The sequence below is a fragment of the Anser cygnoides genome, chromosome 2, assembly GCF_040182565.1.
Source record: "Anser cygnoides isolate HZ-2024a breed goose chromosome 2, Taihu_goose_T2T_genome, whole genome shotgun sequence".
Taxonomy (NCBI): Eukaryota; Metazoa; Chordata; class Aves; order Anseriformes; family Anatidae; genus Anser; species Anser cygnoides.
The window spans coordinates 151,945,681-151,973,562 of NC_089874.1; the positions used below are offsets into that span (position 1 = coordinate 151,945,681).

Sequence of the window (27,882 nt, forward strand, 5' to 3'; positions counted from 1 at the left end):
AGGCGCTCTTTGGATCCGCAGAGGCAGGAACCATGTCCAGGTGTCCCTGTGCACCTCCACAGTTGTGACAGCCCAGAGCCTTCGGATCACCTCTGGCAGGGTTTCTGAATGCTCAAACAGCAGCAGCAGCCTTTCAAAGTCTCACCTCCTCAGATATAACTAACCATTGCGTTCTGGGGGGCTTCAAGCAGTCCCCTGTTAAAAATCAGGCCCTAGACTGAAGGAAGTGCAGTGCAGGCCCACCTCCCTCGCTTGAAACACACCGCTCCGCTTCAACGTACTGAAGCACGCCGACGGCACCGCAGTTAAACAGAGCTTTACCTCACCGTTCCCAACCCTGTTATCTGCAAAGAATTAAAATGCTTCCTGAGAAGGCAAAAAATGGGAACTGCAGGCCTCTCGCCACACCATGATATACGAGTGCCGGGCCCATTTCCGAAGCGTTCAGCTGCCCGTGCAGGATCACGTGCAGCGCACAGGGTTTATCTCAACCCACACGGCACCAATGCTCCCGTTTTCGGAGGGCCAGGATCAGCTGGCTACATAATTGGCAGAAGGAAACCATTTTGTACCACTGCAGCAGTTTGAAAATGTCCAAACATAATGAGGGAGGGTGGTTTGGACTTGCTTTTACCCAGTTCCAGCCAGCCAGCCCTGGTGAGCGCGAGTAACATATGCTTTCTATAAATTATCACTCGGCATTTACAGTGGTGGTTAGCTTGCAGAATGAAAGGGTTGCCAACCCGCACACTCTACAAACAGCGACTGACCTTACAAGCAGCATTAATGTGTGCACGAATCCTGATATTGGATGTGCAGCTTGGTATTCAAGCACAAGACAAAAGAGTTCTCAAAATCCAGTACGATGTTTATTGCCAGAGCTGTAAGAAACCTGCCTCAGCCTCCAAACTCCTTAATGGCTTATCTTAGAAAATGGGTCCAGCAGCAACCAATTGCCCACTTACTCAAGGATAGAGCCATGAAATAGGCAGCAAGCCAAGCAGAGATAACTCGTGCTATCAACACAGACCCGGTGGCCAACAGAGCACCTGGAACAGCACTGCATCAGGAGTGGGCTAAAAGTACAGCCCGTCTCCACGCTGCTTACAGGCAGGTCCCTGGCAAAAATTCATGACGTTTTCCAGTAGTTACAATTTCCTGAAGATAAACACAGAGGCCAGATTAGCAGACTTTTCATCAAATCAGAAGTATTATGGGTGGGTGACCTGGGCTCTATTCACTGCCCTGCAGCTATTCAAGTTAAATTACTGTGCTTTGGGCTCTCCGTTTATAAAATGAGGCTATGAATTATCTGCTTCTCTGACATCTACAATAACTCATCCATTAAGGCAAACAATGCTTGGGAACGGTGTAAAGTAATACTTTGAAACTGGAGACCAGAGCCGTATTCATCAGGTTTCCCACTCAGAGAAAGTGACTTAACAAAACGCTCCTGCCAAATTTGATCAGAAAGTGGGTGATAACATCAGACGTTTCTCATAAGTAAAAGGCAGCTCTGCAAGGCAAACATGCTTTTGCTCTCACTTTCCCTGTTTTTCCTACTCCTGCCTAAGCCTGTGAAAGACCAAAAACCGTCTTCATGTAAGATAATTAAACGAAAGCCTGTGGACCATGGCACTACAATGAGGCCACTATAAAGGCATAAATGATTTTCTTTGACGCGTGCTTGTCATTCAACGTTGCAGAGAGACAACAGGGAGAGACTGTAGCGAAGAGACTCAATTGTTTTATTAGAATCATTATGTTTGTACTTAATAATGATCATAGACCAAGGAAATGACTATTTGATGAAATGTGCAGCTGTACGACTGCACAGCCTCTGTGTACGCCAAACAACTCCCTACAATCGACCTCTTATCTTCCTCCTCTTGCTTCACTGTTGAGCAACCCCAGCAGGCTCACAAGATGACTGCCTTTCAGGAAGCGCCTTTAAGGCTCCAACTTATTAACCAGCTCATCTTTATCTTCCAGGGCACAGTCCAAATGTGCCAGCCATTTCCCTCTCCTCCAAAAAGGAGAGGATGATGAAAAACGGGTGTAATACTTTTGCCATTTCAAAGTTATCGGAAGAGGCTTCCATTAAGATTAAAGCAGGAGCTGAACAGAGGCGAGATTATTAAATACACCTCCAAGCACAGAGGCTATGACAGGAAGACTAACAGTAGGACATTCAGGCTAATGGTCATTACTCAACCCTTATACAAACTCACGCTGTTAGAAGAGCAAGCAGTTTCCATCACTGATTACAGAGGGCATGGACCTTGATCTTGCACAACTGTTTATGCAGATGCCTCGATGAAACCCAAGGATGACGGGATCGGTGCCAGGGTGTCACAGCAGACAGGGAAAAAAAGGAGGGCTTTTGCCTAAAAGTGATCAGCACAGGGGTTGTAAGCAGCGTCACCGGGACAGAAACCTAAAATGGGAGCTACGGTAGCACTTCATGTTTCAGTGAGCCAGTGGCTTCCAGGTAAGGCTTTTAAGTTGGAAAAACGGACCAAGAACTGCAGACAACAGAGTGATGCTGTTCAGCATCTGCCATGCAGGAAAAGAAAACAGGACACCTTTATTCCTACAACTAAAAGCCTTTCTGAGCAGCACTTGGCAAAGTCTTGAAGGTTGCTGCTCAAAACCAGCTTAAAAAAAAAATCATTTCCTGAAGTATTTCAAAAAAAAGCTTCAATTCAGACATATTTCAGAGAAGACTGGATCTACAAATGTAGAGTCAAGGTCAAAGTCACCTCGATTTTTTTTTTAGGAGTAACTGAATTTAATAAAAGTGAAAAGCTGTGGCAGACCATTGTCATGTACCGCAGCTCTGTCATTGTCACTGCAAGGAAAAGACTGCTTGCAGTGTTTTGCAGGCTTCTGCAGAGTGCTCTTTTGGGTATGCCACTTGGAAAACCTATTTATAGAAGCCTGATATGAACTTGTCACGTTAGCTAGGAGTCCACGTAGACCAGATGATCCTGAGAAGAAAATCTATGAGGTAGTTTTTCTCTTTTGAAGAGACACTAGCATTTGTTCACAGGTGAGACTAGCAGGATCTGAAATTGCATTTGCATTGATTTTAACGGAGGAAGAAGCAGCTTGAGGCAGCACAGAAGGCAAAAGGAATATCCCTAGCACACAGCCTGCCCTGGCAACCACCAGTTTTAGGAAGTCCTGAGAACAGCCCCTGACCACGTTCCCGTCAGTACACTAAAGGATGTGCACAAAAGCTCTTATGGCTTCTTCTGGTCTAGCTCATTCCTCTGCTCAGCAGCATTTCTGCCTGCCCCAGCTGTTCTCCCAGCAGGGCACACAGGGCAAAGCCCAGCCCCATGGGAGTTAACGCGAGGGCTGCCATTACACAAGCAGGGCCAGCACTGCACCCGTGCACACAGAGTTCACTGCACAGGCTCTTCTCAGCCCCCCGGGCACATTAAATACGGTCACAGACCAGCCCTGCTATCATCTTTGGGCAATTTGGGTTCAGTCAGCCTTCAAGGCACGCAGAGAAGCTCACGTGTTGCCCTCCGCTTTTAAAAAGGGCTTACCACACATGCAAGAGGCTGGAAATGCTTTGGGGAGCTTTACATCAAGTTATTGCAGGATGTAGCGATCTGAATTTGGAGAAATTAGTGAGCCTGTCACCAATTCACCAACTTCCAAGATACAAGATGCATCACTGAACTGTGACATCGTACTGGAGAGCAGGAACGGTCCATGCAGAAGGGCTCCTCTGTTACTAAATCTGGAGATTTCTTTCAGGAAATCCCTCTCTCCTTGCAGGTGCTTGTTGCTAGTTTTTCTGAATGCAAAGTTCCACTGCCAGGTTTTAATGCCACAAAAATACAGCATCATTAGAAACAGATTTGCTTAGAAGAGCAAATACCACACTTGTGTTTTCCAAGGACTATTATTTACATTTATTTTTTGGAATACAAATAATTTCCACATTGAAAACTAGAGGGTCTAGTCAACATCTGTATTCCCAACAAAGCTGTGGCCGATATTATTGTCCATACCTTTTCCCCGTTACTTTTCTAACGTACAGCCAATCTCATTTCTGAAGTCACCCTGTGAACAGCTACGTACATCTGACAGCCTTACCCTGAGCAGACCCAACTGCGTTATGCCAAACGCTACACCCACTAACGGCTTCAGGGAGGCAGGCAACGTGAGTCATCAACCTCAAACTCTCTCCAAAAAACCGTGTGTGCTAATAAAAAGGCCTCTTTATAATGAAAAGGGGATTCCTGAAGCTGCTGAAGAACACGAGGCCAAGCCCGTGTGCCGTTTCGTTCTCATCTTGCTGGCAGCAGCCGGACCCGAGGCACAGGCTGGGCTGGGTCTGAGGAAAAGAGGCAGGGATGCTCGGCTCGCTGCACCCAGAAGATGCTCACTGTGTGCTCCAGATGGCCAGAAGATGAAGGCTCAGTTCAAACCTTTTAGACAGCCAGACCCATTGATCTCAGTACCTTCATGAATCCGACTCTAAATGAACATTTAATGTCAGCGCGACGTGTGAAGAAGGCAGTAATTCAAAATCCCTGTGTTTTTCTGAAGTACAGCTCTTTATTTCGTCTGGGCGAAGCTATGAACTGCAATGTAATCTGATTAGACTGCAGCAACATTCAATGAGGGGAAGGGATAATACACTTACAGCAAATGGGCTGGAACACCAAGCGCAATTCCACCGCGCGCTCACATCACGCGCGCTGTGCTGCTGAACCTGCAGCCTCCACCGAGACCACGAGGAGCCGACGTCTTTCTTCCCTTTGAGTTGAGCTGTCAGCCCGGCAAACACCTCTGGCTCCAGAAGTCAAAAGCTCCTTCGCTCAGGTCTCCCAACCACCTGTGCTGCCGACGGCAGCCCAGCCAGGATTTATTTCAGCTACGGCCAAATGGCTGCTGCCTCCAAAACACAAAATGAAGCGCGACCGGGACAAGCAGGTGCAAAAAGCAGAAGAAAAAAAAAGTATTTTTAAATCCAAGTCAGCAGATCTAACTGAAACCCCACAGCAAGCAGATCTGCAGAACAAGGCAGTGCTATTTTTACACTGCTGTCACTTCTTCCAGCAGAGCACGACTTGGTGAACGGAGGGGAGGATCACGGAAGGACGCAGGGAGGCCAAAATCGTGTAACGCTTCCTTAAGAAATTATCAGTTCAAGAAGATTTAGAGAAAGGCTGTAAAGTCTCACCTAGAGATGCAGAGATACGGTGACACCAACCTGTCAGAAGGCCCAGGGCACATGGAAGCAAGCACAGTGCCTTACCGTCCCCGTCAGGGATGGATGCCCTCCTGACGGGGCAGGCTCCTGCCCTCGCCCAGTGCTAGCCATATCTACATTAACTGGTATGTAAGGGGGCTTCAAAAGGCAGCAAAACCTTCTGGTGCTTTCTCCAGGTGGCTGCCCTGTGTGTTCCAAAGGCCATTTAAAAATTGTCTCCTATATGGACTGAAATATTCCTGACTCAACTTCATCCCCCATGATTTATTCACGAATGCATTTATCCAAACTCATTTCGACACAGCCTGGTGGAAGACTGGAGACTACACAGTCTTTCCAGACTCACCCTTCAAAAACTGAGGAGACAAATCAGCAGAAACACGGAGAACCTGCCCATCACTTTCACTGAATAGCGGATGATGAAAGGACACGAGTCCAAGGCCCTGGTGTTTGCAATCACCCAGATTCCCCCCAACCTCGTTTTGCCCAGTGCTGTATCTAAAGACAGTTGTTGTGCTGTTCATCATGTCAATTCCCAAACAGTTAGTTTTGTCCTCGCTGATATGCCCTTTTATTTTTTGGCAGCATCCTGCTTATTTCCAACTTCAGCTTCATCAACCTTACGCTGATATAATGAGTTTTCACAAAAACAAGGGAGAGTATCACCGCACGGATCTGACACCAGCTGGCTGCTTAAGCCCACAGTATGAAGGAATTTGATACACAACACTGAACTTGCTTTAAAAGAAGAACAAAAGGGGGGGTGGAAATACTCCACCTGTTACAGAAAGTGAAATGAGGACGGTCATCTCCAAACAGAGAGGCCAGAACTCTGCAATTTTGGCCACGCACTCGATAAATGCACACTCAGAAAGACAGAGCAAAGTCTAAATTTTTGGGTTTAGAAGAGGTATTGACATTTTCTCCTTTACTTGCAGTGATGCAAGCTCCACATACCAACCAGGCTGCACGCAGCTCAGGTCAGACAGCTAACAAACACAGCACCATGCTCCCTGGATCTTTGGCTGCTTCACATGCACAGATTCCTGTGCTCTGCAGGCAAACTCCTGCTTATCCCACAAATCCTTCCAAACAATCCGAGCTGTCACGCTGAACCTGGAGCGTGCCTGCTTAAACCACGGAGAGTACAGCAGGAGAAAAGCTCCGAGAGTTCTTTGATTCACTAAAAGAAACAAGCGCATCTCGTAGAAAAGATCAAATGAAGCTGCAAAGTTGTTCAGCACCACAAGCATGGCATTCGGGCGTGCAGCAAGACACTCAGCACTGCTGACTGGCATGCAAACGCCAGGCACGTGCTTATCTCTTTCTGTAAGGACAGAGCAACTGGATTTCTTCTTCTGAAGAGGCCCCGCTGGACTACGGTGAACTGGTCTCTGACTGCTGGGACAGCAGATGCACATAATTTTGCCGTACGTTCCTGCTACAATGCACGCACATGCAATGCGCACCAGGTCTGTAACACATGTGCAAGGAGGGCACGGTTTAAAATATCACCCAACCTCCCTCGGTAAGAACAACTGCAAGGAGCTTCAGGAAATCTAGGTTTGAGACAAGGGAAGAGACTAGAAATCAAGAGACAGAAGGAAAACAAAGACAAATTAAGAACAAGCCTTTGCAAATCCTGAAATTTAAGCCTTGAAAGGGGAGCAGAAGCTGTCCTGCGCCCACAAAAGTTGCTTTGCAGCGCTGCTTGTCAATCTCTTTAGCCTTTGCCTCGCTGCAGCACAAAGCACCTTTTGTGCCTCCCCCCATGCCGCAGCCGCTAGGAGAGGAGCAGGAGGGGATTCCGCCGGAGAAAAGCCCGTGGGTCCGAGCTGCTCCCTTTCAAATACTGGTGCAAAGTGTTTGGTTAGCTGTCCTTTCCTGAAGCACCTCTTAAAAACAAAAAGAAAACAAAAAACCAACACAGAAACATAAACCAGCTCAGGCTGGGAAGGAGCTCGGGAGGCCGCGTGGTCTGCTCAAGATGGGGCCAGCTTCGAGGAGGTTCCTGGGGAGCTCGTCCAGTCTGTCCCTGAGCACCACTATGGGACGAGATACCTGGGCTCCTCTTACAGTTGCTGCCTGGTGCCACTGTCAAAACTGTTTTCCTTACCTAAAGTCCAGAGTTCACTGTTGCAGCAGTTCAAAACCACATTTTTCCAAGCGCCTGATGGGAGGCTGCACTCCCCTGACACTGCCTGATCCACGTAACACCGTAAGTTCACGTGGAAAGCGTTTATTTGTCTCATCAAAGTAAAAGTTTTGATGCCAAAGGAATTCAAACATGCACCTTCAGCACATAAACCAGCACTGTCACACCCCAATTTGGAAAAAATGACATGATGGTATTTTCAAAATGGCACAAACCCAATTAAAGGTCACTTGCAAAAAGCAGCCAGCTCAAGCATGAACGTTTTCAAATGCACCTATGCACACTTACTTTCTCCGTATTTCTCACAGTTTCTCAAAAAATGAATTCACGGTGCTTTAAGGTTAAGCTGATTTGAGCCTGAGAGCACAGAACCACGCAGCTGGTCATTTGACATTTCTGGTAATGCAGGAAATCCATCTAAACCTCACAGCTCCTCGCACGCTCGGATGCTCCCTTGTTCTTCCAAGCAGACCTCATCGACCCTCACCTACAGCACACGGTTGGCCGTGATCTATTGCTATTAATTTGTCTATTAGAGACAAAAGGAACTGCCAAAGCTGGATGGAGGATTTCTGACCTGGGCTTTAAGCACCGTAATGCGCAGGACGAGCATATAAATTAAAGTTTAGAGGAAGGTGCTCAGAAAGGGTCACCTCCTACTCAGAATTTATTAACTACTGCCCCCGGAGACCACCTTGATTTAGCACCGTGTAACCTATATTCCCACATTTCGTTCCCACATTTCAGTGGTGGTGTTACACAAAAGGTTTCTCTTCCCTCCATCGCTTCACCCACCTCTTCTCCTGACGATGGTCAACACGAGGGACGGTTTGCTCACAAATTGCAAACACACACACACAAATCTGCCCGTGGTTAGTTTGAGACATCCCACGTCTGTGACACTTTGCTGGACACGCTGGGGGAGAAAAGCCTTGCAACACCCAACAGAAAGTCAGCTCGCCATGTGTTCTCTAGAGCCCACTGTAATAAACAGGCCTTGTGAAAAATTCAAGCTAGAGAGATTACGAGATTTTCCTTCGCTAACTGCTGTGAGAGTGCCCAGGGTTTGGAAGCTTTGAGACCTGGGCTCTGGTCCCAAATCCCCAAGCATAAGCTTGACTCAGATCCATCTGCTGCTCACCACCGTGCTCAGCCCTGGCCCAGGCTGAAAGGCAGAAATCTTGGAAGGCAGCGAGAAATACGGTCTAGAGAAAAAGGGGAAAATACGGTCTAGAGAAAAGAGAAAGGCTCTGAAATGAGAGAGGCAGTTACTGAGCTGCCTGCCTTACCCTGGCAGGTGGCGATGCGTTAAGGCAGAGCTTCCCGAGCCGTGTTTTTCAAGGCGATGGCGTGGAGCCTCCAGCTACGGCCGTACAGCCGCTCCCTGCCATCAGATGCAATACAGAGCAAAGCAGGTCCTCGCTATGCACCCACCAGCAGGTCACCTGCACTTAAATTCTTCAACACCTCTCCACATACCTGTATTTAAAGCCTGCAGCGAGAATTTATGGGTTTTGTTTAAGGGGAGCTCCTTGAAAGAGGGAAAGTTCCTCACATCATTTTGCCCCTGAGTGAAGTGCAGGCGGCTCTTGAGGAGGGGTTGAACGATGAGATCGTGCTCTTGCTCCTCAGAGCCTGTCCTTTTCCTGGCCATCCTAGAGTCAGTGTAGGCCAAAACCTCTGCAAATTCAAAATTGCACTTGAAAAGAAAAATGCACACGTGTTTTTCACATCATTTCCAGGCCAGGCACAACCTGTATCCCAGAGACTCGCTCTGTACCAGCCACCAGTGGAACACTTGGCCTAGTAACTAACTTTGGTACCGCAGCAGGTCAGAGGTGAAAATGAGCCTTAATAACATGATACAAGCAAGATTTTCCGTCTTTTTTTATTTAATGTGCTCATTTTTAATATGGTCAGCTTCTGAAGTTATGCTCCGGTGAGCGTGACGTATCATCAGTCTTAACAGACCTCCAATGCAACAGCAGCCTCTGATTTATTTCCTCCCGCCCCACACCCTCTTCGGAGCCCATTTCTATTTCAAGCATCAGTACCCAACGCTTTCAACATCTGCAGGTTGCCAAGCCAGTTGATCTGTGGAAAAATGGATGCGAACTGCTTGCCAACAGAGCCAGGCACACACCGTGCCGACACCGGGGCCGGTCGCGCCTCCTCCACCCACGGAAGAGTAAGGCGAGGCCAGCTGCTAACTAAAGCTGGCAGGCTCGAAGGGCGGAAAAGCCCCAGTCACAGCACGGTACGTGCAAGTCCAGATATACACAGACACAAAAAGGAGGATTCAAAAACCCTCCAAACCAAAACCCTGTAACGACGTCGCCGCTTTCAGCTTTCCACGCAGCCCTGAGACAAACTGCGAGCAGCCGATGAAGCCTGCACTGGGCAAAGGGCACGAGACACGGGGTTAAGAGGCCCAGAAACCGCAGGTGATGAGATGTGTCGCTCCACGGTGCTAAAGCCACGCTTTCCCCAGGCTCCCGAGGAGCATTTCAGCTGCCGGAGCGCCTGCCCGTGACGTAAGCTCCCCAGAACTGCAATGCAGCACTCGCGCGGGCGCCGATTATCTCGGAATTTGTCTTCGGAGGCACCAGCGCTGTCACTCATCCCGAGCGAACTCAAGGGCATGCCTTCAGCGAAAAAATAATTGCCGCGTTTAATCTGTCCAGCTGCAACCCGTTTCAGATACAGCCGCTCGCAAACAGGCTCTAGCCTAGATTTTGTTAACAGTTTGTTTAAAGTAGGGAGAATAAATGAGTCAATTAAAAAGATAGCCCACAAAGATCTGGGTTTTGGTACGAGAGGAAGGGCGGTGTAATTGGGTCTTGATGTAAGCAGTATTTCTAGAGTTAAGAAGGGAAAAAGAAAGAAAAAAAAAACTGCCCAAAGAAAGTATTTAGTCTTGTTAATCTGGCCGCTTCCAAAAGAATCAAAAGGCTGTGAAAGGCACGGCTCGCAGGACAGACTACAATAAAGCAAGAACAAGGCACCTCGGTTGGCAGCACACGATAAAACAGCGATACACGTGGGATATATTCTATGCCGTGCAATATTTTACTATCCAGATGTGGCAAAATCCTGCAGCAGCGGAGATGGGAAGCGCTAAAAATCCTTCAGAGACTGACGAATTGTGCAGCGTTAATGTAAACGGAGCCATGCTCAAGCAGTGCCCGTGTACCTGCTAACAACGCTTTGTGCCAGATCTGCTACAATGTAGGGGAGCCGGGGGAAAATGTAGGTATGAAATAATGAAGAAACATACTGAGCTGCAGAGGCATGGCAAGTTACCTGCTAGGAAAACAAAATGAAACCTATTTTACAGCGCTTAAGAAGGTGACTGAAGCCACAAAATAGGTACAAATCAGCATCAGCAACTACCTATCCAGCGTCTCCCCCCTTCCCCTAACTGCAGGCAGCTCCTGCAAGTAAAGTCAGCAGCTACGACGGGCAGGAGGAGAGCGAGGATCCCCAGGGACGTTTTTCCTACTGAGAACCAAACGTGAGAAGATTTCTGCTTTCAACTTAATGTGCACGCAGCAGGCAGTGCGGCACGGCTTCCTTTGAAGTTCGACTGCCTTTCGCAAAGGGGAGAAAAAGTTAGTATGAAAAAGGCATGAGCTTGCAGAAAGGTGAAGGGATCTTTTTTTGCAGAAGCTGTTTTTCCATAGGGCACTACCTTCCTCCAGCCTGTCCCTGCAGGCAGCAGCCTCCAGGGAGTCCTGCTGACAGGTGAGCACCTACCTTCCTCGCCGCCCTGCCCTGCACCGATGCTCTCCCAACCAGGCAGAGGCCAAAAATTAAAGTGCTGTGTGATTTGCCTGTTTTAAAGTAATTAAATTTAAAGTAAAAGGTCAATCGGAAATCCAGGCAAGCCACCTGGCCCTCCTGGGTGAGGTGCCTGCTTTCTGCGGGCAGCAGTGCGCAAGTGGGTGACGTGCCCAGGATCACAGGCAGCTTCCTTCGGCTCTCGGGACCAGGCGACGTGGTGTGTTTGCAGCAGGTGTGACAGTGCAGACCCAGGCAAACAACCGTGGGTCTCTGGATCTGCAGCAGGATGCTGTCGTACCCTATTCCTTTACGGGTTTTGTCTCCTTCTGTCACTACGTGGCATCCACATCTCCCGGAGGCAGTTCTGTTGCCTTGGAAAAAGTCCCTGAAGCATCCAAGGATCCATCCTAGTAACACAAAGAACCACCAGACATGAGAACACCCCACCACAAAGATGGATATAAGGAGGGAAATCAACACGGGGCAGCTCCCAGCAGCCCACAGGATGCCAGACCACAGCTCTCCCCCTGTAATCACAAAACAGCTGCCTCTAACCTGCACCTCTCCTCCGAAGAAAGCTCTGCTCAGATTTATGTGCCTGTTGGCCAGCAAGGTAGGAGATCAGCAGCTGTAAGGAAACGCTCTGTTCCTGCGCTGTGCTCCCTCATGTCATCATCACCGACCCCTTCCAAGGGTAAGGAAATGGTCAAGCTCGAAACACGCCAGCAGTTCTATCAGTTTAATGCAGCCAACACTTCCAAAAGGAAAAGCTTTTGGAAGGCTTAAGTCACACACGCAGTCTTCAAGCCGGTCTCTAAAATAGGCCACCTCATTTACAGCAGGATACGTTTCCTGCCATAAAACATCCATATGTGGAAAATATTACAAACTTCCTGCAAAATCTATATTTAAATCGGAGTGATAATTTACTGCTGATAGCAAGTTTAAGCGAGCTGGAGGTTTGGATGCTTCAGCATTGTTTTCTGCTGTTTTACCTTCAAGTTCTCCTCCGCAACCACCAGAAGCCTCCTCCCGGAGAGCCACCAAGACAGACCCCACCTGTCCCAGTGACTCAGAGCGGTGAATCTCACGGGATATAAACGGTGTGAATCATCAAGAAGAGCTATTTAAAGCAGAGTCCAGCATTCGATAAGCAAAGAGCATCGTCTCTGTCAGCCTGGACAGCCCTTCTACAGCAGGGAGCACGGGAGGACCCGCCGGGCAAAGAGCCAAGTCGTCTCTCTATGAAACCTTCTTGCCAATCGCCTCCGTGACCGCAGGGGCAGGAAGGACGGTCCCGTCCAAGTGACACGGTTTCCCTGCTTAACTTCATGGACAAGTTAACTCTAGAAAAAAAACCCAACAGTCTGCTCTCTTCTCACTTCCCAAGAGCAGAACCCTGTTTCCCAGAAGATGCTCTTGGCCCAGTGAACGATAAGGACTGGGACAAACTGGACTTGAGCTCCAGTTTCACTCCTGGAACTCCCCAAACACCTGTGATTCAGATTTGATTCTCTGCAGAAGGCCAACGTCAAACTGTTGGTGTTTTCGAGGACGTTTGTGCAAAGCCAAGGTAACATTTTCCAGCACGGTCTCTCTCATAAATGAATGCATCAAGCTGCACAGCGTGAGTTTGAAGGATGTGTGTGCTGTGCCTCACCTTCAGAATATGGATGTTCAAAGAGCATCTTGCCCAATTTCCCCTACTACCTTCAGACATAACACCCAGAGGGAAGGAAAAAAAGGCAACACTATTACAATTTCTATGACGGTGACCTTTAAATGTTTAACTAGCAATCTATTCTTTGCAGTCAAGATAAAGCAGCAGGTGATTAGCTTCACTATGAGTCACTATGCCCCTGTAGTGCAATAATTCAATTAGACACTTTAACAGCCTTCAGTTTTGTTCAGGATCTGCTTACTAGGCCCATAGTCCCCTAGCTGCAATTTTGTTTTGCCTCGCAAGCTAAGCAGGGTCAGTCCAGGTCAGCACCGGATCGAAGGAGAGGTCTCATGGCAAATCCCAGATCCTCCAAGGAATGGGGCTGGTGTTTCCAGAAGAGGCACCGTGAACAAGAGCTCTGGGAGAAGATCCAGAGCTTTTGCCTGGATGCAACTTGCGTATTTTCAGTGAGCTGAGCCCCTGACCTCAAGACGCACACCTACCCTGAGAAGTTGTGGGTGTCTGCCCAGAGAAGCTGTGGGTGCCCCGTCCCTGGAGGTGCTCAAGGCCAGGCTGGATGGGGCTTTGGGCAGCCTGGTCTGGTGGGAGGTGTCCATGCCCGCGGCAGGGGGTCGGAACTGGGTGGTCTTTAAGGTCCCTTCCAACCCAGTCCATTTTATGATCCTGTATTTCACTTTCTCCAGCTACCCTCCAGCTACAACAGCCACAGCGTTCTTCCATTTCTATTGCAGCTGCTGGATACACTCTTAAAGCTTTGTCTCACATCTTCAGGAACAGATTCAGTGTGGCGGTGCGTGAACAGCTGCCTACCTTCATCTTCTGCCCAACCACCCCTCCGCTGGCTTTACAGTGCCAGGATGGAGTTGGAACAGCTGATTAAAGCTGCCTGTGTAGTAAGCAATGCACAACCTCACCATCATTCCACCACACACAGGTTTTAGAAGTTATTCAGGAAATTATCTGCAAGTGTGACCCGCTTTTTTGAGACTCAGGGCTCTTCCCCCACCTCCAGAGTAATTCCTTCTTCCCCCCAACAGCTTGATAAGCAATTCTTGAAAAGGAAAAGCATACTTTCCTCCTCCCCATAGCTGAGTCAGCAATGGCAACAGCAAACTCCCAGAGCATACATACACGCTGATGACCTCTGGACCGCTAAAATTCTTTCACTTTCCTTCGGCACGTGAGTTCTCCACACTCAAGCGCAGGCACCGGGCACTCGAGCTGCACCCGAGTTCAGAGGAAGCAGCCCCCGATTTCTGCTCCCAGCACAGAGGGTTACCAAACACGAAGATAAATCAACAGGAAGGGCAAACGCTGTTCTTTGCTCCAACCCAACACCAGAAATGCTTACCGAGACTCAAACCATGCACCACAGTACCTCCTGTTCTCAGCCCATGCCTCTGAGCATGCAGATTAAGCTTACAAATTTATTTTTGTACATTTTAGCTTTAAACTTCCCTCTGGTCACACTCTACTGCCCATTTTCTAAGGCTTAGGAATCTGTTACTGGCTTCGAGCTAACTGATAAGTGTTTTAGCCCAGACACCATCTGCTCATGGCTTTACATCCTAGAGATCCTAAGCTCAACCTCCACTGCCCGGATCCATCCATCCAGGTTGTATACTCGTAACAATTAAGAAAAGAAAAAAAAAAAGGACAAGATTTCACAGAAAGCAATGAGAAATTTTTGTTCTATAGCAGATAGGTGGATCAAAACCTTGTATTAAATATCCTTCCACTTCTTAAACCAACTATTCTGCATTATGGAAGGGGTCACTTTTATCTGATAACTATCCTGGTTGTGTTTTTAAGGCCATGTTTAGTAAGAGATGTTTTTTTAATCCAGGATTAGACTAACCAAGAGTCTTATCAACGAATCAGTCAGAGTTTTTCAAGGAAAATGTTGGTATTGTAAGCTCCAGCACATATGCACATGGCTTCATAAGCACAAACACATTCAGCCCAGTAAAACCTGCATTTTCATTAGGTGTTGCGTTGCTATTCATGTGAGTGCTGAAGTGGGGTTACTGCACCTAACATTGCTGGGACACGGGGAAATCCTAATGTGAGCTTGGCAATGCTGTAGAGCAAAAAGGCTTCAGTACTGGAACAACTGCTGCAGTAAGGTTTATGTCAAAGACATCTGTAAGAATAGAAGATGTTTAGTTTTATAGGGGTTAAAAAAAAACAAAGCTGTGGATGCTCTTGGCATTGCAATATAAAGTGAATCAAGACGAAAGAAATTCATCTTACGTAGCAAGAAGATAAGCTGGCAAAAATTAAAAGCAGGTAACGAGTGAAGTTATGTATCAACCTCAGGACTAGAAAGCAAGAAAGATACAATCTATGTGGCTTCCACTTTAGTCTAAAATCTCATATTTCTTTGTACGAAAGCCTTAAGCTGAGCCTTTTATCTGCCATTGTAATCTTGTACTTCGGTACACACAATAACAGCGAAGGCCCAGCCTGTAAGCACCTCGGTTTCCTTCTGCTCTAACTCTTCCAAAATCACTTTCAGTGCTCAAACCCCTCAGCACTCCCACCAGAGGAGCCTGGCGAGTCACAAGAAGCCACCCCGACGCCCAAACGCGTGTGACCCGTGGAGCCGGGAAGCGCACGGCCTACCCACGAGACTTCCCAACAGACACCGACCGATTTGGGGCCAGCCGGTTAAATTAACACCTTCAAACCTGAACCGGGGACTTCTGCCCAGACGGAAACCCCACAGCTGCCTCAAGTAGAGGTTTAGGGGGAATGTCAGGCTAAAGCATGTGTTTAGCAGCTGGGATAGCAGGGCTGCGAACCTTTCCTTTTTTAAAGCAATGCAGGCCCCACAGCGCACCCCGCTTCACGGGACACGGACACATTCCCGGCATGGCAGCCACAGCTCTGAACGCGGCAGCAAGCTCCTGCCCCTGGTAGGCAGGAGGCTAAAACCCACTGTCATCAGGAGAAAAGGCACGGGTCGTGCTCCTGTGAGCGCTGCACGCGGGTCCTGCCCTTCCAGGAGCGTGACTGACTGATGCTTGGTCAATTAGTTCTCTACTAACACGCACCCAGGGACCTGGTAACGAGAACATTTCTTTTTCTTCCTGATTTGATAGAAAAGACATCGGGGCATGTTTTAATCTGCAAGGCAGACTGATAAAACCAGCTGCCCAACAGACAGCCTCTTTCACGAAGGCTTAATTCTCCTCGGAGAGCTCGGGAGCGGCTTTACTGCCTGCCGGATAAGTCGTGTTTACAGCAGATCCTCCGAGCTGCTCAGCCTCCTGGATGAATTTAGAAATCAGACCAGAGGGTAGATTTGCAGAGCAGTAATTAGCACGGAGACGGAGGAGCAACAGAGAAGAATAATTTGGTCTGTGTCGACATAAGGTCAGGGGCCGGGGGGATGTCCAAATTCCTGGGCAGCTCGTGGGGAGAGAGGCAGGGAAGGATGAAACAAAGAAAAAGCTCTGAAAACCCAGCAACTCCCCCAGACCAGCCTGAGCAGCCTTAATCAGCTTTGCAAGACATCCTCCTTCTCGTTGCAGGGCTTTTCTCCCTTTTTTTAAATACAAAAAGACAGGTAGTGGGCACCCCTGACAGGCAGCACTGCTGGGTTGCCACAGTTGCTGCACGAGTGCACGATGTGTTGGCAGGCCGAGTATTTCCCCACTCCCGCCTTTCTGCTCATGAATCAGCAAGTGCCTACCTCAAGGAACGCGCCACCAGCCTGATCGGGCTCATCACCGTGCAGCTGAGCTGCATCCCATAGCAGAGCAGATGGAAGAGATCCCGTCCTACCAGCTGGGTTCAACCCCACCGCACTCTAAACTCCTTCACGAAGAAGCCAACGTGGGTAATTCCAGCTCAGCATCACTGTTTCCATCTCAGGAGGATTGTGTCAGCACCGAAACAATGTCACTCCATCCTCCAAAATGCAGAAATCATTTGATGGAGACATGGATTTTGTTTAAGCGGACTTGCTTACAAACAAAACTCATGTCAAGGCAAGGCCAGGAACCATCAGGTACTGCAGCTCCTTCTGGGTCCTCCAGATCCACGGCACCAAAACTAGTATGTCCCTCTCATGTGCAAAAAGGATAGGGACTTTGTCAAATGAGGTTCTGCAGGGCTGGTTTATTTGTGCTTCTCTCCTCCCCCAGGAACTTCTTTTTCTTCATCTTTTTCTTCATCTTCTTTTTTCAGGTCAGTAAGAGCGTATTATTGGCATTTAGGTTACAATCATAGAATCACAGAATCATTAAGGTTGGAAGAGACCTCCAAGATCATCTGGTCCAACCACCCCCCCCCACCAATGCCACCCACTAAACCATGTCCCTAAGCACCACGTCCAACCTTTCCTTGAACACCCCCAGGGACGGTGACTCCACCACCTCCCTGGGCAACCCGTCCCAGTGCCTGACTGCTCTTTCTGAGAAGAAATGTCTCCTCATTTCCAACCTGAACCTCCCCTGGCACAACATGAGGCCATTCCCTCTGGTCCTATCACTAGTTACCTGTGAGAAGAGGCCGACCCCCAGCTCCCCACACCTTCCTTTCAGGCAGTTGACAGAAAGCAGTACTGGTAGCGTCCATATCAATACATACTCTAACTATTTCGAATACGTTCCTATTCGAGGAGTTAAGTGTGTGAATTCAAGTCCCAAAGTACACACAATAACTGCATACTGAAGAGTGTAAAAACTAGTAAAAAGCTTCATTTACCTAATATAACTAGACAGTTCAAGTACTCATCTTCCTTAGACCTGACTGTAGAACAAAACACACGCAGATCCCTGTGAAGGGCTAAGTAGGAAGCTATGGACAGATGCCTAAAGGTAGACATGGCCTTCTTGTCATGAGTATTTACTGACTTTCTGAAAACAGCAAACGTGCATTAATCCAGGAAGCTCACAGTGGTTCAAAAAGAGTCGTGCAAGATACCAAAAGAAGTAAAACTCCAACTTGGGAGCATCTCCCTACCACTCCCGTTGAATGGAGGCTCAGCAATTCCAAAAAAAAAGGCAGAGCTAAGAATAAATCCCTGCAGCCAGAGCAAGTACGTGAACTAAGTACAAGGTGGATGGAAGAAGATTTATTAGGTGTCGCACCAACAGCACCATGAATCATAACCGTGCCCCATTTGCTATCCACACCTGCCTTCGAGCAGATGACAACAGTTCGCTCAGTGCTAAAACGTACCGTGCAGGGTTCATCTATGAAGTGTTACTTCCAGCCCTCCTCAGTTCAGGTGTGTTCATCCAAAAATTGGCTACACTGGTGGAAAAAGAGGGAGAAGTCCCACAGTGTCTCTGAGCTGGTGAGCACATGGGGTCAGCAAGCAATTGGCCAGGCCTGGGCTGCAAAGTATAGCTAAGGACCCTGCAGACACAGTTCATCTCCTAAATCACCGATTTCCTGATAGATCAATGGCTACACAGACCAGGTTTTAACGTGTGCAAAGCAAAAGACAGATACCAAAGCCGCAACTGCCCTTCCCATCCAAATACACCTTGTATTTCCTGGTCCTGGATCTCAGCCATGGGAACACATCTGGTCTCACTAGGGAAAAAACGAGGAGGAAACATTATTTTGAAGTCTCTAGGTTCTTTCCATGATGAAAAGGGTCCTTCCACAGCTGGTTCAGACAAACTACAGCAGGTGAGGAGCATCCTGGCTAACGCCCAGAGATCTGTCACATTCACCGCATGGTCCCGGGTACGTTTGCCTCTGCTCTCTTACTTCACAACAGGTCCTCCTTGGCACACCAACCCCATTCAACATTTGTTTCCAAAGGACAAAGGACAGCAGTGCTCCCATCCAGCTGCGGCACGGCTGTGCCTTCACTTTTCTCTGCCACTGAGGTAGAAGATGCCCAAGGCAACTGGCTCACACGGGTGTTAAGGGAAAAAAAGTCATCCCCTCCAGCATGCAAAGGCTCTTGAAGAGACCTTTTCAGCTGGAAGCCTCCAGATGCTGACCAGCAAGACAGGGCAGAGAGCAAGAGGCTGTAAGGTGCTGAGGGGGCTTGGCAATAGCTCCGCACAGCCCAAGACTATGAGCACTAACCGCTGCGAGAGGCTGTGCTGTGCATCCAGGATTATTGATTACCCTCTCCTAATCCCATGATTGAATGCCCAGGGCAAAAAAAGAAAAAAAAAAAAAAAAGAAAAGATTCCTATTATATATAGATAGATAGCTATTTAAAATCATTAACAGAGATTTATATCTCTGAGCTAGTCTTCCATTCTCTGGGGAAACCAGACAGCTGCATAGTAAAAGACTGAAAGCCGCAATAAAATGAAGAAATGAGCTTCAATAAATCATTAAGCTAAAGCTCATAATGTTTATCTGTAATGTCATGTCCCCACAATCTACAAAAGCAGATGTGTAACTTTTTGTTTTTCTTTTATCAACTATTAAACTGTCATGTAGCTATTATGGAAGATTAAAACTTCTTTTTAAAAGCACTGAGCATCAGGGGTCGCAGTTTCTTTGAAAGAAAGGGGTGCTTGCACGACAGTCCGTATCACACAAGAGGAACTGGAGATCAAATATATTGAAACAAACCCCTTGAAGAATCTGTTCATCTTCTGCCTTATGTTCTGGCAGCTATACGCACCAAGAACTTCATTAACAAGGCAGCTCGGTGGGATCAGTTGTATAGAAACAGAGAACAGAATCACCTAGGTTGGAAGAGACCTTCAGGATCACGACTTCCAACCATCAACCTGACCCACTGAGTCCCGCCACTAGGCCATGTCCCTTAGTGCCACAAACACGTCTCTTAAACACCTCCAGGGATGGGGACTCCACCACTTCCCGGGGCAGCACGTTCCAACGCTAGACAACCCTCTCCATAAAGAAATTCTTGCTAATGTCCAACCTAAACCTCCCCTGCTGCAAACTGAGACTGTTCCCTCACATCCTATCACCTGCAACCTGAACAAAGAGACCAACACCTTCCTCGCTGCAGCCTCCTTTCAGGTAGTTTTAGAGAGCTCTGCTCCATCTTCCATCATTTTTAATTCCCCCAGTACATCCCAGCCCTACATTTCCAAGTGCGACACATACACAACTGGGCACAGGCAGCACCAGAGCCGGTCGAAGGTCTCCCAGCAATGCAGGCAAAGTCCCGTGGGACCACGGGTCCCGTGCTGGACCAGAGGTAAGGGGCCAGCGGAGGTCAGGCAGAAAGTTTTTTTCAGCAGAAAATTACTGGGGAGACACAAAGGGCATGAGCGAGGGTGGAGAAGGGAAAGGACGGCCCCAGAGATGTCCCATCAGGGCAGGCACCGCCGGGATGAGCCGGTGATGAGTGTCGATACCTGCACACCCTGACCTCAGCACCAGGAGGCCTGGGCAGGAGGGTTTTGCTCGCAGGTGATGGAGCAAGGAGGAGATGCAGCTGGAGAAGACGCTTCCCAGAGACCTGTGTTGAAAGCTCAGAACTCTTCCTCCTCCTCCATGAAGACCACTGACATTTTCCAGCCTTGCACTGCGATGCACAACAGACACAGACCCTCCACCTCTCCATTCAGAGCCCCGGAGGGCTGGAGAAGTCAGACAGCCTTACGGGTGTTTCAGGGATCCAGGGATTATTTTTTTTTTGAGCTGTGTTTCCTTTTTTAGAAGAAGAACAGAGCAGGAAATCTCTCTGCTCCCTCAGGCTTGACATCCAAAAATTAGCATTTGTTTGTTTTACAGAACAGGACTAGCTCTATTCAATTTAGACCCAATCTGTTAATCTACAAAGGAAAGTAAATAAATACTGAAATTATGACTAAGGGGGATTTCAAGAGGCGTACACCTCACTGTGGTTTGGTTTTTTAGGTACTAATAATGGAGACTGGCATTATTCTGCTGTATTTCCTGCTGGCACAAACGCAAAATTCAGAGCCGCTGTGCTTCTTTTGTCTGCAGCTGATGCTGTAAAGTGTAACTACACGTTCGATTCAGCCTGGGAGGGCTGCTCTTTATAAGCTAATTTGAAGCATGATTTCCAAACCCCTGACCAGATGAATCTGCTAGCAAATCTCTCTACTGCTCCTGCAAGCCCTCGAATTGCTGCTAGGTTCAAGTCCTCCAAGCGCACCAAATTAACCAACTCCAGCCCGCATGACTAAGGTTCACAGAAGTTCAACCCCAGCTGATAGAAGAGACAGAATTGGTGCGTTTGCCTTTAAAAATTAAAAAAAAAAATGTGAATAATAGGGTCAGAAAACATGCTGCACAATATTTAACAAGAAAAAGATGGGAACATAACAGGCTTTGCAACCTAAAACTGCTGCTGAAGGCAACAAACATGACATGATCATTCTGACAGCTGTGACAAATTAGGTTTCATTTGCCTGAGAGCCAGCCATGTTCATTTAACTGCAATTACTGGCACATCATGATCCCCACTCCAGAGAATGCACCCAGTCAGCCAGCGAAACAAAGCATCTTGTACAGATCACCGTGTTTCAATTGTTCTTCTGTAACAACACCGAGCCTTCAACACCAACCGTTCGCTAATACACCCCAACAGCTTCTTCAGGTGTTTACCGTGGTCCCTCAGCTCTTTTTCAACCAGCGGAGCAGCAAAATCTGGATAAGATGCTTCAAACCCTGCACCCAGCTCCTCGTGTGCCTGGCTGCAGAATAAAGTGCTCTCAGGAGAATGTGCTTTTTAAAGATGTTTACTCTGTCTGGACTAATCCAGAAGATTTGAAAACGGTTCGTTTCATCTAGACAGAAATATTATTTTAACACTAAACATACAAATTAACCTCTTTTAGCGCTTGTCTATGCCTGAGTTCAGTAACATACCTGGACTTTCTATAATCTTATTTAGAGCCAAATCCTGCACATATACCTGCCATTTTGTACGAATCCTTTCCTTAAAGCCCTTACAGCTCAGCCCCACCAAAGAAGAGAGGCTCAGTGAATTATACCCACACCTTTAAACATGTTTAGTTGGTGAGCTGACTCAAAGAATAACATCTCCAGGATCTGACCATCAGCTTCTTTGAAATGGTCTTTATGATGTGAATTTTTGGGTAGACCTGTGTGGAGCCAGCGGTTGGACCCGACGACCCTTATGGGTCCCTTCCACTTCAGGATACTCTATGATCCTATGATTCTATGAAATTTCCTAGATAACACCCCCACCTTGTATCTAATCCATTTAGTTATGTCAAAAACTACCAGTCACTGTTCAAGACAAACTTTATTTTAAAGCCATTCCAGAGCGGGACTTTACAAGCCTGAGCACTCTGCAGGCAGGCATGCCGGAGCCCTCGGACGTACGCACGCTGCTCAGGCACCAGCTGCCGTTCAGCCTGCGGCCGCAGCGACAGGTGTTTTCTGTTTTTCTTCTCAAGAGAAAGTCCCAGTCGCTATCTTCAGTGGAATGCAAAAAAACAGAGCGGCATTTAGGGCCCGCTGGGAGCCGCATTCCTTTCCGAGCAAGTGGGAAAGCCGCCTTCCGCTGCACTGCGATAACCCGAGGTGTATTCTCAGGGAGTAACTGCATCTGTGTATATGTGCCTAAAAATTTCGGTGACACCACCAGTGGCAAGGCAGTTTTTCACTCCTCACAAGGACCAGTTGGTGTACCAACAGATGCAGAGAGTGGTACGTACGTACCGTGTACCCGCAACATCAGCTCACTCACAGGACGCTGCTGGCTGCGGCCGAAGGCTCTTCTCTGGCCGTAGCTAAGGCTTACTCAACACTTCTGTGCAGGGGAAATCTTCAAAATTAACTTTCAATTACTTTTTTCCCCTTTTTAAACTCCGCGGTAAGCCAAAACAGCTCGAAGATCTGAGACTAAGATATGTGAGAGAACAATGAAAATAGCGGGATTAAGAAAAACAAGCGGTAAAGATGAGGGAAAAACACACAAATGGATTTTTCGTCAAAAATCTGCAGAATAATCCGTGACTAAAGCAAACATCCATGAGAAATGTCACCGGAATCTTCTGAAGAATACTTCGCAGTCAGGCATCACGCAGCTGAACCTATTTCAAAATGCAGCCGAGTTTGTTTCTGATCTTCAAAGGCTTATATAAATGTGTAAACCGTTACTCGCTGCGTGCAGTCCTGCATATTTACAGCGAATTAAGCCAAACGGCAGCTCAAATAACTGAAGGATTCCAGCTCGAGTAATTCCTACCCGGAGTCCTTTCCATCCTGTTGCACGCTGTGGATTTTCAGACCGCAGCTCCCTCGTGGTGGGGACGCACTGCAGCACCTGACGTGCTCTGAATAGGAAAGCCATGCAAGCAATAAAGCAACCTACCTAAAATCCAGTCATGTTGCCCGTGTTTACAATGTACAAGTTGTGTTTACCCTGATAAAACACAGCTTTTGAAAAGGTTATTTCCCTCCCACTCAGCCAACGGGAAAGGTTAACTGCGTCGACACGAAGGCAGGAGCTGCAGAGAGCGCAGCCCCGGGCTCCTCGGCACCCAAGGACCTGCCAGAGCAGCGCAGCGAGAGCCCAGAAAACCATCCTCTGGTCGCACTGACCTGCCCCAAACTCCTCTGCCACAGCCTGCTTTAGTAGAGACTTCATTTTAAAGCAAGGCTCCGAGGCAGAGGTTTATAAAGCAGTCCTCAGAGCAGTAAATTCAGAGGTAAACCCCCCCTTACCTTGCCATTTACTGCAGTCACTAAAAACGACGGCGACAGCAAGTTCCCCTTTCTGCCTGCTTTCACATTAATCCTACTGACACAGCTAAACCACAGACATTGACTTATTCAGCCCTGAGTGCCTGCTGTGCTGCTCAGAGTGGGACCCAGGTAGTCTTTACCCTCACTCCTTGCTTTTTTTATTCATTTTTTTTTTTACAGACTCAGTGCTGTACCGCCGAACACGACAGCACTTGCCAGCCGAACTGCTGCCCACGAGGCGCACCCGCGAAGTTCGGAGCAACCATTTCGTACACGGGCAGGCAAGATGCTCGAAATGTAAGAGGTCATTTCAGCAAACTCCGGAGATGCAGGAACCGAGGTGCCTTTGACAGTTGCCTGGCAACGCTCCGTTACCTTCTATTCATTTATATTTATATTATTTTTGCTACGCTTACGCTCATTCACAGGTCTCGGCCAGGGTTCGCCCCGAAGCGCGGGTGGAATTTGCTGTCGCTCGGCTGTTTGCTCTCGGGAAACGACGGAGTCCTGGCGAAAAGAGCTCAGGAGTTGGGAGCTTTCCGAAAACTGCTGCTGGGATGGGTTCTGGGGCCCCTCCGGGCTCAGCTTTGTGTCACTATCTGCGTTTTGGCAGTCTATTTCTCACCAAGTGCCTCTCCTGGTTGCTACCTTTTGCCTGCCTCCAGCTGAATGCGCAGCTCATTTCACGAGGAGATGGGTTGCGAGGACTCTGCTAGCTAAAAATACCAATTAATGGGATGCTACTGTGATATTAAAAGCATTTTTTTTAGGCTTTGAAAGCATTCAAGCTTATTCCCCTGTCAATAAAAACAAGGCAAACTTAAAATTCAAAAGGGTCCTAATTTGCCATTAGGTTTTCCAAATTAAAGAAAAAAAGCGTTCAATTATTTATTTCTGGAGAGGGAAATACCACCCCCATACCACTTCCCCGGTTTAAAGAAAAAGAAAACATAATCAGTGTCCACACAAAAACCCCCTAAAGCCCTCTGGGCATGTTTTGAAGAAGCTATTTAGAGTAGGGAACAGGGGCATTCTCTCTCCTTGTATTTGTAATGAGGCTCCACCATCCCCAGGAGCTGAAGCAGAATGAAAATGGGTCACATATCTAATTAGCACTATTGAAGCGTGAAGCCCAAACATCCCTGAAATCTAATAGATTTTTTTTTTTTTAATAACTCCGGCTTCATTAGAATATCCCGCGGTCACCTCCGTGCCATGCCAGAAGCTTCAGAAAGGGGACCGCAAAGCAGGCACGCACCTGGCAGCGCGCTGCTCTGCTGCTGGGGAAGGGGAAATGGTGCTCCTCACGAAATCTGACCTATTAGCTGAGAAATAAAGTGATTAGTCAATCAGCCTAGCACAGCCTGGTCTTTAATCGTATTTAACAACAAATAAACAAACCCAACCCTCTTGACTACAAAAACCACATCCAGATTTACAGGTGCGGACGAAGGCGTTCTCGAGAGCAGTGGTTTCCAAAGCAAGGAGCTGAGAGGAACCAGCAGGCTCCCACCGCTTCTCCCCGAGGACAAGCACAGGAGCTGCACCCCAAATTTCATCTGCATGGGGGGACAGAGCTGCTGGGGAAGCTCCAGGGAAGCAGCCAGCAGCTCAGCTCGCCCACCAGAGAGACACCGAGTGAGGCTGCCACGTGCAGAAACCACTGACGGTGGGACCCGACCCCGCGCTCCGCTTCGATCCAAGTCAACAAGCCGTAAACGCCGCTCACCCGTGAGGATGTGGAAGTCACTCCAACCTTCCGGAAAAGAAAGAAAATGAAAAAAAAAAAAAAGATCGGAAAGGGTAATTAATTGAGCCTGCAGCTGTCTGCTCCCCATAGCGGGCGTCGCCAAGTTCACGCTGCCGCACGGGTGTTTTGTGCAAGAGCTGAGCAGGGGAAAGCGGCGCAAAAACCCAGACCAAGAGCTTGTTCTGCCCGTCCGCATCCACGCTCTCAGCCTGCTGCGTCTTTTGTGGGACTTGGCACGGGAGCACTGCTGCCTCTCCCACGCTGATTCTGCATTTCTGTTTATTACGGTGAACATTTTTTCTTCTTTTTGTTTCTCTTGTCAAGGTGAAGAATGAGGCACGCAGCTGCACACGAGTGAGACTCGCAGCGTTTTTATTTGCAGATAAGGGAGTTATTAGATCGAACCGAAGAGAAACAGAAGCAAAACCAGACGCTCAGGCTTTGATTACAGACACACATATATATATATTAATCTTTTTTGTGGCAGTTCACAAACCATCAAGCTCACCCAAACTGCTCGAGCAAGGCTGCAGCTACAGCTGAGCAGTGATGCCAACTGTGGGGACCAGCAAAGGCTGGAGGTCACTGGTCCAGACCCCGCGGTATCACTGCTGGGACAACACTGGCCATTTTTACAGCTTGTGTCGGTACGATTTCAGCTACACCAGTACAAACACACCTTCAGGTTACTTAGCCCTACAGCCGAACCAGCTCCCAGGTGCTGCGAATTGCGCGTTCGAGGTTTCCTACCCAGGGCCACGGACTCGGTCCACGGGGAGGCAGAAACAAAGCCCGGAGCCTCTACCACCAGAAAGTCCCATTTACTGCGGGACAGAAATAGAAGAGGGGAGGCTTTCAGTGGAAAATGTGGCGAGAATAGAAAGCAAGAGAGTAAAAGCCCTGTCAGCACATTTCATAGACAGTCTTTTTAATGAGGAGATAAACAGATAAAGCTTTCAATCCATGTATGGAGGGGGCTTTTTGGTTGATTTTTTTTTTTTTAATTTGAAAAGAAGCTAACCAAGCACACAGGATTCAATAGAAAACAAAGGCTGAACAAAACATTTTCTGACAAGGCCCAAACAACCTGAAAAATGTCGATTCTCGTGCCACAAAGAAACCGAGGGTTTCCCCCGCTCCCTACCTATCCCATTTATTTTCTTTAATTAGCTCCTCCTTTCGGATAGCTGGCTGGGTAAGGAAGTTAACAAGTGTGCCCACAAAAAAACCAAAACACAACACAGCTGTGGGCAGGACCCTCAGCTCTGCTGCTACAGCGGGGAATGGCAGAGGACAGACCTGGGAGCGGGCTCCCCTCTGCCTCCTCCGGGCAGTGCAGCCCGGCCACAGACGAGCAAATTGCTCCGCTGTTACCTTCACAGTCAACAGCTGGCATGGGGAAACAGGTTTAAGAGCATACAAAAACTCACCTGCTGTGTGGAGCCTTCAAATGAGCGATCGCCTTTGCACTTGCAAGGCTAAAAAGTCAGAAGCGTCCAACGGAAGGCTCCACACCCTCTGTGCTACGCTCTCCTGGGTAACTTGTAATGCCTTGCAGTAAGGGATCTTCAAGGATAAATGACTTAGGGGCACTTCCAGCCCTTAAATCAATCAGAATCCACCTTGCAGGTACCACTGCATCTATAAATACTTGGTGTTATTCTACCCCCACCATTTTAAAAAACCTGCTACACTCAGATTTTCTAACTGCAAACCTACTGCATGCTCAGCCACCCTGACCAGTCCTCAGGGGCCGTTTCGTGGGGTAACATTCAAGACGTGCAACCGTCACAGTTCAGCGACCTGCGACCCAGGTGGCACCCGCCCTGCAGTTCAAAACACGCAGGTTTTTATTTTGAAGCAGTGAAGGCGGGCTGCAAACTGCCTCCTGCACACACAAATGCCAGAAAAGGAGAATTAAATCATTGCCTACGTGTCAGATGAAAACCAAGCCTAAAACCGACCGTGCTTGCTAAATTCGCAGCAGCTGGGCCAAAAGTACCCCGAGCCGTAACGGGGTCCCACGCAGAGCAGCGGCTGCAGCCCCGAGGAGCAGCCCTTCAGCTTGCCCGCACGCTCCCGCACCGCCGCAGCGGGACACGGGGCCTGCTCTCAGCCCCGCTGCACAAGGGCCTGACCCAGCTGCCGTCTGCCTGCGGGCCGCCTGCAGGAGAAGCCGGCAGCCTCCCTCGTTCAGCAGGCAGGCCATTTTGCCGCTGCTTCTGCCGAATGGAGATGCCGTGGTACGTGATCGTCTTCGTTGTATAGCGCAGTCCCAGTGCAGCCACCACCACTGTCCCTTTCATAGGATCACAGAATCATTAAGGCTGGAAAAGACCTTCAAGATCCTCTGGTCCAACCACCCCCCTACCACCAATGTCACCCACTGAACCATGTCCCCAAGCACCACGTCCAACCTTTCCTTGAACACCCCCAGGGACGGTGACTCCACCACCTCCCTGGGCAAATAGCTAGTTAGAAACGTGTATTCTTCCCACACAACAGCGTAAGCGAACATTTCAGAGTTTGCTTTACAAATTCTCTCACTTGCTTCTATTTTGCAGAAGCAAGCTGGGCTGGACAACCAGAGCAGTACCGCTGCCCGTCACTCACCTTTCAGAGTC

The 27,882-nt window shown here is 48.3% G+C and overlaps 1 protein-coding gene across 18 annotated transcripts in view; it reads right to left on the minus strand.

The window, feature by feature from the left end:
* Nucleotides 1–27,882, minus strand: part of MTSS1 (MTSS I-BAR domain containing 1) — a 125,249-nt gene that overhangs the window by 38,326 nt on the left and 59,041 nt on the right. For 10 of the 18 annotated variants that reach the window (XM_066990728.1, XM_066990726.1, XM_066990730.1 and 7 more), the window contains exon 4: nucleotides 25,238–25,264. The exons of the other annotated variants lie outside the window; for them this stretch is intronic. In XM_066990728.1, the coding sequence (XP_066846829.1) occupies nucleotides 25,238–25,264 (27 nt within the window). The remainder of the gene's footprint in view (nucleotides 1–25,237; nucleotides 25,265–27,882) is intronic. 18 annotated transcript variants of the gene reach the window in all.